Below are 12,222 nucleotides of genomic sequence, written 5' to 3'. Positions count from 1 at the left end.
ACTCGCGCTGGCGACGAAGATGGGTGAGAGAGCGAGGCAGAGCGGGGTACCTGTTCGATGTTGAACAGAGAACGAGAGTATACGACTGACAGGAGAGATTGGCAGGATCGCGATGAGAAGAGGGAGCCAGGAGCCGAGATGGCGGAGAGCAGCAAGAGAACAGGTCAAGACAAGAGAGACAGGGCGAGTGAGACGAATAGCGGGTGGGTAGAGGTGATTGAATACAATTTAGATCGTAATTTGGCGAGTCGGAAGAGAAGGATGGGGGAGAAGAAGATCGGAGGAAGACTGGCATTAGTAGAGTCGAGGTAGAGGAAGAGGAGTAGGAGAGAGAGAGAGTTGGATGTATGACGATGAAGGAAGAAGAAGATAGGAATATGCGAGTAAATGAGATGACGCGCTTCCAATACACTAGGGTCTGAGACCACGTAGAGAGGAAACTGAGAGATGGTATAGGCATGGATCCAGCGAGGACCATTATGAACTTCCGCATTTAGGCTGTTAAAATATTACGTCAGTAGTGCAGTTTCATTTTAGCCCCTATGACGCGCAGCCGGCAGAACATCTATAAACTGGAGACGATATCAGTAACCGATAGCCAACACTAGTGTGAGGACGCTGTCTGGCTTCAACTCCAGGGTCACGCTCGCATCACGCTTGATCATCGGGTCGTACCCGGCGGGGTCGCGCGTTAGAGGATATACGCGTCTGCGGGACAAAGTTCGCGTTCGTTTTTGCACGGCTCGATGGTGAAACGCCGGCCTCAATCTGAGTCGTTTACTGCTACATCTTCACTGCTGGATAGTCTTGCGCTGCTCGACCTCGACGCATGATTTGTGCGGAGTCTCGACTGACTAAGTAGGCTAGCCTGGCACTCTGTTATGCTTCTTCTGAATGTCCCTTTTACTTTCATAATCGTTTTTTAAAAACTTTATCGTATGTCAATTTGGCGATTGCTGCCATATAGTAAATTCGTGAAGGATTTCGTGCTAAGCCAAAATATCACGATTGACTCCCCTCCAACTGCCTCCCGGCTCGGCCTTACAGAGTGCGCAAAAATGCGTCACCGGGAGCGCGCCCGGCACTCAGCAGTGAATGTAGGTACATTGAAGGCGCGGCCAATCCTCAGGGTGACCGAAACGGCAATGCCCGGACCAGCTTCAATCTCCCTGAGCGTACTGAATCATCGGGCCACACATTTTCTAATGCGCTCGATATACTCCATTAAAGTTTTTACGTTTTAATATGCATGTAAATGTACACTATGCGTTCACCATCTCTTGTAGATGTCCCTGGCGACCTGTGAGTGCGTCTGCAACGATGGCCTCGGTCGCCATTGACAACGTCGCTCCCGACCGAACGAATAGCGCGCCGGCCGTGGAAGACAGTCACCGTTATTCCGATGATTCGCACTACTCGTCGATTAACATAATAATATTAATTATTAAATCAATATAATAATAATAATATAATAAACATATTAATGATTATTTTATCATTAAAGGAATTATCATTAATGATAATCTATTTTAATTACAACTTCATGATATATCATGAAGTATAAATACCCGGCGATTAATGCTTCACCTCGTACTGCGCGGGTTCTGGTCGTTTCCCCTTCTTCACGCTGGACAACGTCAAGGAAACGTAATGTTAGGGTAAATCTTGTACGACCAGGAGAAACCGTGCTATCGATAAACCAAAAATTTAGATCGGGGCACAGTGTAACATGGATTTGGTTACCCCGGAGACGTCGGGGGGGGGGGGGCGGGGGCCCGGGGTACTAACCGTAAGACCCAATCAACTTGTCGGCGCCGATGCGATATACAGGGGATTGGCTCTTCGTAAGTCTGGTCAAAAGTTTTTCAAAATTAGACTTTCTTAGATGCGTTTTCTGGACCCCCCCCCGCCCTGCTTTAATGCCCTCCAGCATTACATTTGGTGAGGGGTAGTGTGCTCCAGCTTTACCATTGAGACGCGGCGCACATTGGGAGGGGGGTGCTTCCAGCTTACATTGGGAGGAGGGGGTGCCTCCAGCTTACATTGGGAGGGGGGTGCTTCCAGCTTACATTGGGAGGGGGGGTGCCTCCAGCTTACATTGGGAGGGGGGTGCCTCCAGCTTACATTGGGAGGGGGTGCTTCCAGCTTACATTGGGAGGGGGGTGCCTCCAGCTTACATTGGGAGGGGGGGTGTAGCTGTCTAAAATGACGATGATTACAATTGAGTCAATATCTCAGCCTAGGAATGTCGATTGGAACAGATTGTTGAAGTCGTTAATTGGTCTTATTTTAGACAGGAGTGAACTATTTGCTCATTTAGGTAAGTTGTTGGCGCCGTTATATTCCTGATTTCGGATCCTTTTATTGCGAGTATTAATATTTAATCATAAACCTTACATTAGACTGATTAGTCATCGATATATAATTTTATACCATAAACCTTACAATTAAGTACATTAATTAATTAATTATATTAATTCAGTTATACTTTTAGTCCTCGAAGTCAGTAACCTATAGCTATATAGTGACATGAGTTTTGTCTGTGACCTTTGCACTACAGATAGTGAGACTCAGTGGCTGCGGTCCCGTCTCGATCAGATATCCTACACTCCACTCATCACGTTCAACCTAGGGGTGGACGAAATGCCCGAGTCCTGTGGCGCCATCTCTCCACGATCAAACGAGACAGTGCAGGACCTGCTCGCGGCGGTTGATCGGCTGGATCTGCGTGGTTTCGTGCTGCTGCTGCGACCGGCGGCAGTGATACATTTGTTCGTACAGGTACATGCCCGCGCGCGTGTTAGGCCCATAGAAATAATATACTAGTTAGACTAGTGTCTCTATATATTTCTATGGTTACGGCACACTGTGCCAGGGGTAGAAATTAACTTTTCAACAAGGGAGTCCAACGCCCTCAAAAAGCAAAATGATGGAGTCCGCAGTCTGAAGTTCAAATTAAAGATATTAACAATAACGCACATGCTTATTTGGAAGATTTATGCGGTTGCACGTCTGCCAAATTTTCTCTGGACTTTTACTGAAAAAATACAGTAATTCCGAGATGCCTGGAACAAATTAGTTAGTATAGCAGAATTTTCAGGGAGTCACACGGATTCCTGCAAATATCAAATCAGGGAATTCGACAGGAAGTCAGGGAGTATTTGACTCCGGACTCGCGTTAATTTTGCACTCTGCCGTGCACTTCACAGGTAGGGGTTCCTTGGCCCGGGAGGATCAACATGCCTTCATACGGTACTAGGGTTATGATTTTCCTTTTTCTCATGATGATTATACTTTTACTTACCCTAAACCTTACCATAACCTTTACCATACCCTAATCCTAGCCCTAACCATAACCCTAACTTCCACCTGTAACCCTACCCATAACCCTGAGCGTAACCCCAAGCTCAATTCTACGCCATCCCTACCCCTAATGTTGTCCCTAACCCTGACCCAAATCTAATCTCAAGCCAAATCCTAACCCTAACCCTAATATTAACCATAGCAATAACCCCAATCCTACACCTGACTGCCATCTTTACTCTAAACCTTAACATCCACACCCTACCCAACAAAGTCTTTCATTCATAAAGTCGGGTCCATTCTCTGCACGAAATTCAGAACACGTTCTTCCATGCACCGTTCCACAACGCGCGACTGCGTGATTTGTTTTTGTTGATTTGTTTGTTGTTGATTTTGCCGGTGCGATGTTGTTTGCAGCTGAGCGGTGAGGCACCGGACCTGCTGACGTACGTCACGCGCTGGCTGGTGGTGTGGGACAGCGATGAGGAGGAGACAGCGTGTGACATGTCTGCCCTGCAGTCTTATCTCCCACCTTACCTACACCTAGCCATCCTGAACCTCAATAAGACTACACAGGTACGCTATTATTTAGGTAATCGATTTTGATTACCAGATTAATTAGGTGTTACTGATGGTAAACGCGAGTGATGAACGAGTATATGAATGATGTTTTGAATAGTGAATGGATGGAGTTGTTTTTTGGTTTTTCTCTGCAATGTTTTTTTCTCTATTTTTATCACTTCCTTGTCGCTTGATATTTCTCTAACTCGTTGCCTCCTTCCATTCTTTGACAAAGTGATAGTTTATAGATGTTCTTGAAATTAATTAGTCAAATAATTAGGTGTGTGCATATGCGTATGTGTGCGGCACGGATGCGAAAGATGTTCCGAATGAGAATTGGATGGGGTTGTTTTGTTTTTTGTTCTTTGCTTCTCTATCGTTGTCACTACCTCCTGACTTTGCTCCATCTCTTGTCAGATTGAAGCCTGGTACACTGAGGTCACCTTCACTGGCCAGCGCAATGGACCGCCGAATGGCGGCGGCCAGGTGGCGCTAGAATCGATCCGGCTGCCTGGCGAGGTCGCGCGACTGACAGAAGAGCAGCTGTTTCCCGGCGTGAAGTACGGGCTCAATCGCAGGACGATAAAGGTCGGAATGAAGTTTGTAAGCAACAGTTGGTGGCTCCCTCGTGTGCACGTGTGTGTGAGTGCGAGCAATATTTGAGTGGCCTGGTCATCTGGTCATCTGGTCATCTCACTGAGATGGATAAGTCAGTTCTGCTTGGACTAACCTGTCATAAAATCAAGTGTAGAATTGCGAAACCACAGTATATTATTAGAAGTACATTTCTATTGTGCAACATCTATGTATGTAGTGTTGCAAAACCTCCCTACACTAGTAACAAAAGTGTTTACTGGTAATAAAAGACGTGCTGACGATTCAGCATCCTATGATGGGTCCACAGAGGGTCTCGCACAATGAAGCGATGCAGTCTCAGGCGTGGGACTGCTGTCGTTGCAGAGCTCGCCGTACAGCTACCGAAAGCGGAAGACGAAGCGGGGCATCGCGATCGAGATGGTGCAGGCGCTGGCGCGACTCTACAACTTCACGTACGAGCTCGTGCCGCCGGCCGACAACCTGTGGGGGTCGCCGATCAATGGGACCGACAAGTGGAACGGAGTCATCGGCCTTGTACAGAGGAAGGTAAGGTTTGATGGAGGGAGGTACAGAGGAAGGTAAGGTGTGATGGAAGGAGGTATAGAGGAAGGTAAGGTGTGATGGAAGGAGGTATAAAGGAAGGTAAGGTGTGATGGAGGGAGGTATAGAGGAAGGTAAGGTGTGATGGAGGGAGGTATAGAGGAAGGTAAGGTGTGATGGAAGGAGGTATAAAGGAAGGTAAGGTGTGATGGAAGGAGGTATAGAGGAAGGCAAGCCAGCTACCCATAATGTGTTTTGTTTGCCGCCATGTGTTTTCTTCTGTAGGAGGTGGAGTTTGCGGCTACCCACGATGTGTTTCACTTGTCGACTACGTGTTTTCTTCTGTAGGAGGTGGAGTTTGCGGCTACCCACGATGTGTTTCACTCGTCGACTACGTGTTTTCTTCTGCAGGAGGTGGAGTTTGCGGCTACCCACGATGTGTTTCACTCGTCGACTACGTGTTTTCTTCTCTAGGAGGTGGAGTTTGCGGCAGGTCCGTTCACCATCCAGGAGAAGCGCAGCAAGGTCGTCGATTTCTCGATCCCGTTCGAATTCGTCACGGGCGCGATAATGATACGCAAGCCGAGGCCCGGCTACGACATGTACATCTTCACGAAGCCATTCCGCCCCAGCGTCTGGTGCATGATCGCCGGTATGCCGCGTCCACGCTGCGCCCATATCTGAGGGGGGGGGTACTCTGCATAGTGACGTATATATATATGCGCCGCATTATTGCCCCCCATTTTTCGATTCCTTGCAATCTTTTTGCTCTATGTTTCCACCATCGAGCCATCTTTTTGCACCGTGTTTTCACCGTCCAAAAAAATAAGTACCCCCCCAGGGGTCTGTATCTACGCCTTGTCCGTGCTTATTCCACGCTCACTCTAAAACATCTGAAACGTGCATCACGTTACCTTATCTGCAGGTTTTTTTCGAGCTAGTGGTGTAGACTACTTGTGTGGCAACTACCATAGCAACACTGTAACAACATTACAGAAGTTACCAGATAGGCAGTGCCTATCTTGTTCCATTTTATCTGTCTTTTTCATAATTTTGCCTGATGCATCAATCTCATATAAGCAGTAGTTGAGCTGGCGGCTCGTAAAAAACGACTCTAGAAGAATACGAAAAACAAAAGAAATAAAATGATAGAAGAAAGTTTAGGAGAACGCGCGAATGTTTGGCCGTGGTTACAGCGCGATGATAATCGGTGGTAACCATGGTAATCGGTGGTAACCATGGTAACCGGTGGTAACCTTGGTAACACGCGTTGCAGGTGCAATGCTGGTGACGACCGTCATCGGATATCTCATCCAACGCGCCGCGGCAACCCTCGTCAAGACGCAGAGCGAGGTGCGCAGAGGCGCCGCCTGGTGGCTGTTCACCATATACGGCTACACTGTGCTGCAAGGTAAGGGGGAGAGAACTCTCGATAGGTGTTGTCCGTACAGCGGTGGGTGCGATACTTCGTTCTGTAGCGAATCCTGAAGTATTATATTACGTCGCTACACTTCTGCTACCTGCCGTAGAAGAATTCACACACCTCCGCAGATAGATAACAGGGGCAATGACAAGGAGGAGATCATTTGGGAAAGAAATGACATATAGATGGAAGCACTGACAGGGTTGTTGCCTGTAGGTTCCCCGGCACCTCCTAAGGCATTGTCGAGCCGAGTCGTCGTCGTAGCGTGGATGCTCTTCATATTGGTCGTTGTCGCCACCTACAGTGGAAACCTGATAGCTTTCCTCGCTGTGCCGCCGCCGCTGCTGCTGCCTGTGCGCAGTCTGAGGGACCTGGCGTACCAGACCACCATCCAACCCATGTTTCGACGCGGCAACAACTGGGAGGTGCACTTCAAGGTGAGATCAGAAGATGCACGATAGTATTGTGGATGCGTTTTTCGTCTGCGGGTAAAAATCGCGGCCCTTGATGTTTCGTGCGTTTGCAAAAACTGGCTTGAAAAAAGTCGTGGAAAGTTGCTACACCGTGCCATCGGTTTCACTGTTTAGCATAACAACGGCTAATTTCATTTGAAAGGAAAAAAATTTTAATTCGAGGTTGACTGGCAACATGAGGCAGCTCACGATATGGTTTATACGGTTAAGGGATGTGGAATGAGATTACACGTAGGCAATGCTCAGCTTCCTGTGACCTTGGCACAGCTTTGCACGACCTTGAACCTATCTCGTCTGCTCTTCCAGCAAGGACTGACCGACGTCGATCGTCGCATATGGAAGATGGTGTCGTCGAATGAGAACGGCACCTATCGGCTGACGAAAGACGCTTTGGAACGCGTGCTCAATCACAACCATGCCTTTATTTCCACGGAGTTATATCTTGAGAGGTGTAATACTTGTTAATTTTGTATATGAGGGTAACCCAAGGGGCACTTCAAAGGTGTCCTTTATAAACAGAACCATATAACTGATCCATAGATGTGGTTTCAGAAGGCCGGATAACTTCTACTGAAGGGCCTTGCAATTTGAACCATTATCAGGGCCAAGCAATAGACAGCCTGCTTTGGACGTGGCAACTCTCAAACATTCTAGCAAACAAAAGGCCCCGGTCGCCGCCAGAACGTGTATAATCATGCACTTCTTAAAACAAGTGCCGGCACAACGTGTATAAATAACTATTCAGGTCGTGGGGGCAGCACATGCACATTCCAACATACCCAGAATAGCATGGGCGTAATAAAATATTAATAAGGAATACATGTCATGACAGTGTTCTTTGTAGACAGGTGGCAGGGGCGTGTACAGGATTTGTACCAGGGGGGGGGTCTAACCGTAAGCCAAACTTGCGAGCACGCGAAGGGGGGTCTGGGTCTGGTCAAAATTTTGAAATTAGACCCCCTGGCTTAGATGCGTTTTCTGCGCGAGCAGGGGGGGGTCTGGACCCCCTGGACCCCCCTCCCCTGTACACGCCCCTGGGTGGTCATTCTATAGAGGTGTCTGCTAACATGAATGTGACTGTATCTCGACAAGCGGGCATGCTAGGCAAAATGTTTATTGAATTTGTCTTGTCTGCAATTGCTCACCTAAGTGCACCGGATCTGGTGTTTGTTTGATGATCGGAAACTCGTTTACGATGATAATAAACATATCTACATAGAAGCATGATCAAACAAATGTCTATTAACTATATTCACCTACAATCAATCACTCACAAAACTGCACTGTTTACAATATTCGCAAAGTAAACACATGCTGACGCTTCATAAATAGCAAGAGGGAATACTATCACAACATTACGTAAATTCTAGCTTTTCTAAATGTTGTTTATCTACTGAACAGCATCTCTTGTGTGTAGAGGATAGTACATACATCGAAACCTGACGATGACGAGCGGCGCATGTTGATTGTGTGCGAAATGCATACGTGGCATGAGTCAGCACTCCACTAACCTGTGTAGCAAGCCTCTAAAGACTGCCTTCAACAACACTATCCAATGCACTGCATCAATCCACACGCTCGCTTATCGTTACTTGACAATTGAAGCACCCATATATCACTTCAATCCTATTCTAGCTCTGTGAAATCAGCTGTGGTCATCGACCAACCAAGCGCCCGTTTCTATAGTAGATTCGAGAATCAATAATCGCTCATCTAGGATTGTTGCAGTGTTCGTGCGAACACAAAGGCTCGCTGCGTTGGTCAGCGGCAGGGTCGGATTAGGCTAGTGCGGTGCCTGTACGTAGCACATGTTATACAGCAGCCCTAAATTAAAAAAATATATATATTAAAACACAATTTCAACTTAATCTAAATCTAATACATTTGTAATAGATTTCCTGACAAATAAACTTTGCCAGCACTCATTATTGTATCAAGTTTACATGTGTGCTAAAATATTTTTTTATAATAATGATAATAATAACAAAATTTAACTATTAGATAGTTAATGATATTACGGGCCGCCTAAACCATGGGGCCCCCTAAAACCGCGGGGCCCATATAGTAAATGCTACTTTTGCTACTATTGTTAATCCGATAATGGTCAGCGGTGACCTTACACCGACGAATTTTTTCAGGTTGATGAGCCGAGAGAGAAAGAAGACGGGCAAGTGTGAGTATCTCATCATCACCGACGGCCTGTTCAACACGACAACCGCATTCCCTGTGCGGAAGGGAAGTCCCTACGCCGAGATGGTCAATACAGGGTGCGTCATAGTTATAGATTCTTCATTACTGAGGTGTGACCTCATCCGGGTGGCGAACTCTTTTGCAACTTAAATCTTAAATAGAAAACACGTGTACACATGCTAAATATCTAAATGTAATTTTGAGATTTTTTTCGCACTAATTAATTTTGCTTAATATGTATCATGTTACATTCGTCGCTTGTTTCAGCATCACGATCCGCGTCACTTGTTTCAGCATCGCGATCTGCGTCGCTTGTTTCAGCATCACGATCCGCGTCGCTTGTTTCAGCATTGCGGTCTGCGTCACTTGTTTCAGCATCGCGATCAGCGTCGCTTGTTTCACCATCGCGGTCTGCGTCACTTGTTTCAGCATCGCGGTCTGCGTCACTTGTTTCAGCATCGCGGTCTACGTCACTTGTTTCAGCATCGCGCATCTCTACTCGACCGGACTCGTCAATCACTGGGTCGCGACGTATTATGGCGAGCTGCGCTGCAGGAACGAGGGCGCCACCGTGCGGCACGAACACTACGACCAGTTCCGTCTCAGCGACATCCGATCGCTGTTCATCTTCTTCGTCTCCGGGATTGTTCTCTCGACGCTGGCGTTCTTCTTCGAACGTCTCGTCTCGCTGTGTTCGCGGTGGTTCACTCTGCAGCGCTGTAGGAGGAGGCCGGAGGAGAACGAGTGGCAGGGCGAGGTCGGGACCTGCTCGCGCATCAACTTGGAGATGGGCGGTCGTAACGACATCTTACATCAGAGCGCGATCAACAGGATGTGATGTACGTCAGAGCGCGATCGACTGGCTGTGACGTACGTCAGAGCGCGATCGACTGGCTGTGACGTACGACAGAGCGCGATCGACTGGCTGTGACGTACGTCAGAGCGCGATCGACTGGCTGTGACGTACGTCAGAGCGCGATCGACTGGCTGTGACGTACGTCAGAGCGCGATCGACTGGCTGTGACGTACGTCAGAGCGCGATCGACTGGCTGTGACGTACGTCAGAGCGCGATCGACTGGCTGTGACGTACGTCAGTGTGATCGACTGGCTGTGACGTACGTCAGAGCGCGATCGACTGGCTGTGACGTACGTCAGAGCGCGATCGACTGGCTGTGACGTATGTCGGTGGGACGTGCGACTCTCCGCGGCCGTACTCCGGCGATGTTTCGGTTGACACGATCAATGTGCATTATTCGCGTTTATACTGTAACCTCTCGAGCGGGTTTACTGCACCTTTGGCATTAATTAGCATTCGGCTTACTACGTGTCTAATGTCGTCGATCTTTGCCGTATATTGATTCGAATTCTGTGATGCTGCTGTGGAATGTGAATGAATGTGTTTACCATATGTATTATTGAATTATCATATCATATGTATTTATTCATGGTTTAATGGTTAAACTTTAACTGACAACACTCTATGCCAATGCTTTGCATATGCGGTCTTCTGTTTTTGAACATGTTTCTTAATATAATTCGCTGTCACACACAGTTAGCTCACGAAGTGTCACTGTCAGACATGCTGCCAATGTGCGTTTCTAATTTTGCTCTCGATAGATGGCGGTAGGGTGTCATATATATACCAAGAGCTGATATTACATTATATCAGGAGTAAGATAATATAGGATATCCTATATTATCTTACTCCTGATAGTAGGTAGCTTTTATATAATTCCGTGATTATTATATGTATTATACATGCATATGTATTTTACACATATATTAACTATATAATGAATTGATCAGTTGATTGATAGATTTTCTAGTCTTTAATTTCCAGAAGACAGTCATACTCATTTTGGATCTGTAATTTGGATTACACAAAAGGTTTAAGGTTGTCATTCTGCTTTACACATGTAAAATTGGACTTCATGCAGTCTTGCATAACAGTATAACAGAGAAGCCCTATTATGACACAGGGGAACCTCTATACTCACAGGGTTAATATATGTGTTTACTAAATTGAATCTCTGCATGGATTTCTTGCCGTTACTTGCGAGAATAACTCACGCAGTATTATTATTGTATGCGAATAGTTCATGGAATTGAATTTATTTTGGAAACTTAGTAAACATTCTATTTTTTAACCTAGTGGAAAAGTTTGAGTTCTTTGTTCTATTTCATTTTATATACATATGCGCATGCAGGGTGTGCATGCGCACGTTGTTGTGTGTGTGCGTGCGCGCGCATGCATGCGTGCATGTTTGTGTGTATATATATAATATATATATATCATATATATATATATATATATGTGTATATATATACTGTAAATAAAGAGGAACTTGGTTCTATTTAAAATATTCCCACCAATATGATTTCATATTAATAATATTAATTTATTTTAGTTGGGTACACATATTTATATGTCTGAGTGAATGTGTATGTACATACTTGAACATTTGTCTACTATAATATATCAATTCATTCACATTAACACGACTTGACTTAATTGATAACTTTCGTAGTCAAAATTACAGGTATTTTCATTCGCGTGGCTTGTCTATTGAATTATAATTATAAACTAGCGTAACGAAATGCAAACAAAGGATGATAACAGACCTAAAACCACCACCACTAACTGTTTCACATTTTTATGATGACAATTAAAGCTTATATTTGTATCCCTATGATACTATGGTTTCGATTCATGTCTGTCCAGCCGCCGCCGCCGCTCGGTGCCACCGCATACACTTTTCCTTCCGCTCTATAACTCGACCCCTAATTGACCTAGCGCTACCAAACTTGGTATACTTACACATCTTGGGAAGAAGGTGCGCAGCGTTCTAAAACCAGGTCACTGCGACCCGACCTTTATTTGACCTTTACCTTGACCTTGATCATATTCTCTTCCGCTCTATAACTCGGCCCCTAATTGACCTAGCGCTACCAAACTTGGTATACTTACACATCTTGGGAAGAAGGTGCGCAGCGTTCTAAAACCAGGTCACTGCGACCTTTATTTGACCTTTACCTTGACCTTGATCATATTCTCTTCCGCTCTATAACTCGACCCCTAATTGACCTAGCGCTACCAAACTTGGTATACTTACACATCTTGGGGAGCAGGTGCG

The 12,222-nt window shown here is 46.0% G+C and overlaps 1 protein-coding gene across 2 annotated transcripts; it reads left to right on the top strand.

Annotated features, from left to right (window-relative positions):
* Window positions 1-2,569: 2,569 nt before the first annotated feature.
* On the top strand, window positions 2,570-11,247 carry LOC106821621 (glutamate receptor-like). 2 transcript variants are annotated; one of them, XM_014826513.1, is made up of 10 exons: window positions 2,570-2,781; window positions 3,721-3,879; window positions 4,282-4,467; window positions 4,825-5,007; window positions 5,476-5,653; window positions 6,278-6,412; window positions 6,641-6,861; window positions 7,204-7,346; window positions 9,036-9,164; window positions 9,571-11,247. In XM_014826513.1, the coding sequence occupies exons 1-10, from the start codon at window positions 2,644-2,646 to the stop codon at window positions 9,923-9,925; spliced, it is 1,827 nt and encodes a 608-aa protein (XP_014681999.1). In that variant the 5' UTR covers window positions 2,570-2,643; the 3' UTR covers window positions 9,926-11,247. The 2 variants fall into 2 exon arrangements, with proteins under 2 accessions (XP_014681999.1, XP_014681998.1); XM_014826512.1 differs by having other exon boundaries at window positions 9,006-9,164.
* The last annotated feature ends 975 nt before the right edge of the window (window positions 11,248-12,222 follow it).

The sequence above is a fragment of the Priapulus caudatus genome, unplaced genomic scaffold (genome assembly GCF_000485595.1).
Source record: "Priapulus caudatus unplaced genomic scaffold, Priapulus_caudatus-5.0.1 Scaffold79, whole genome shotgun sequence".
NCBI lineage: Eukaryota > Metazoa > Priapulida > Priapulimorpha > Priapulimorphida > Priapulidae > Priapulus > Priapulus caudatus.
This window is presented reverse-complemented; position numbering and strand designations above follow the sequence as displayed.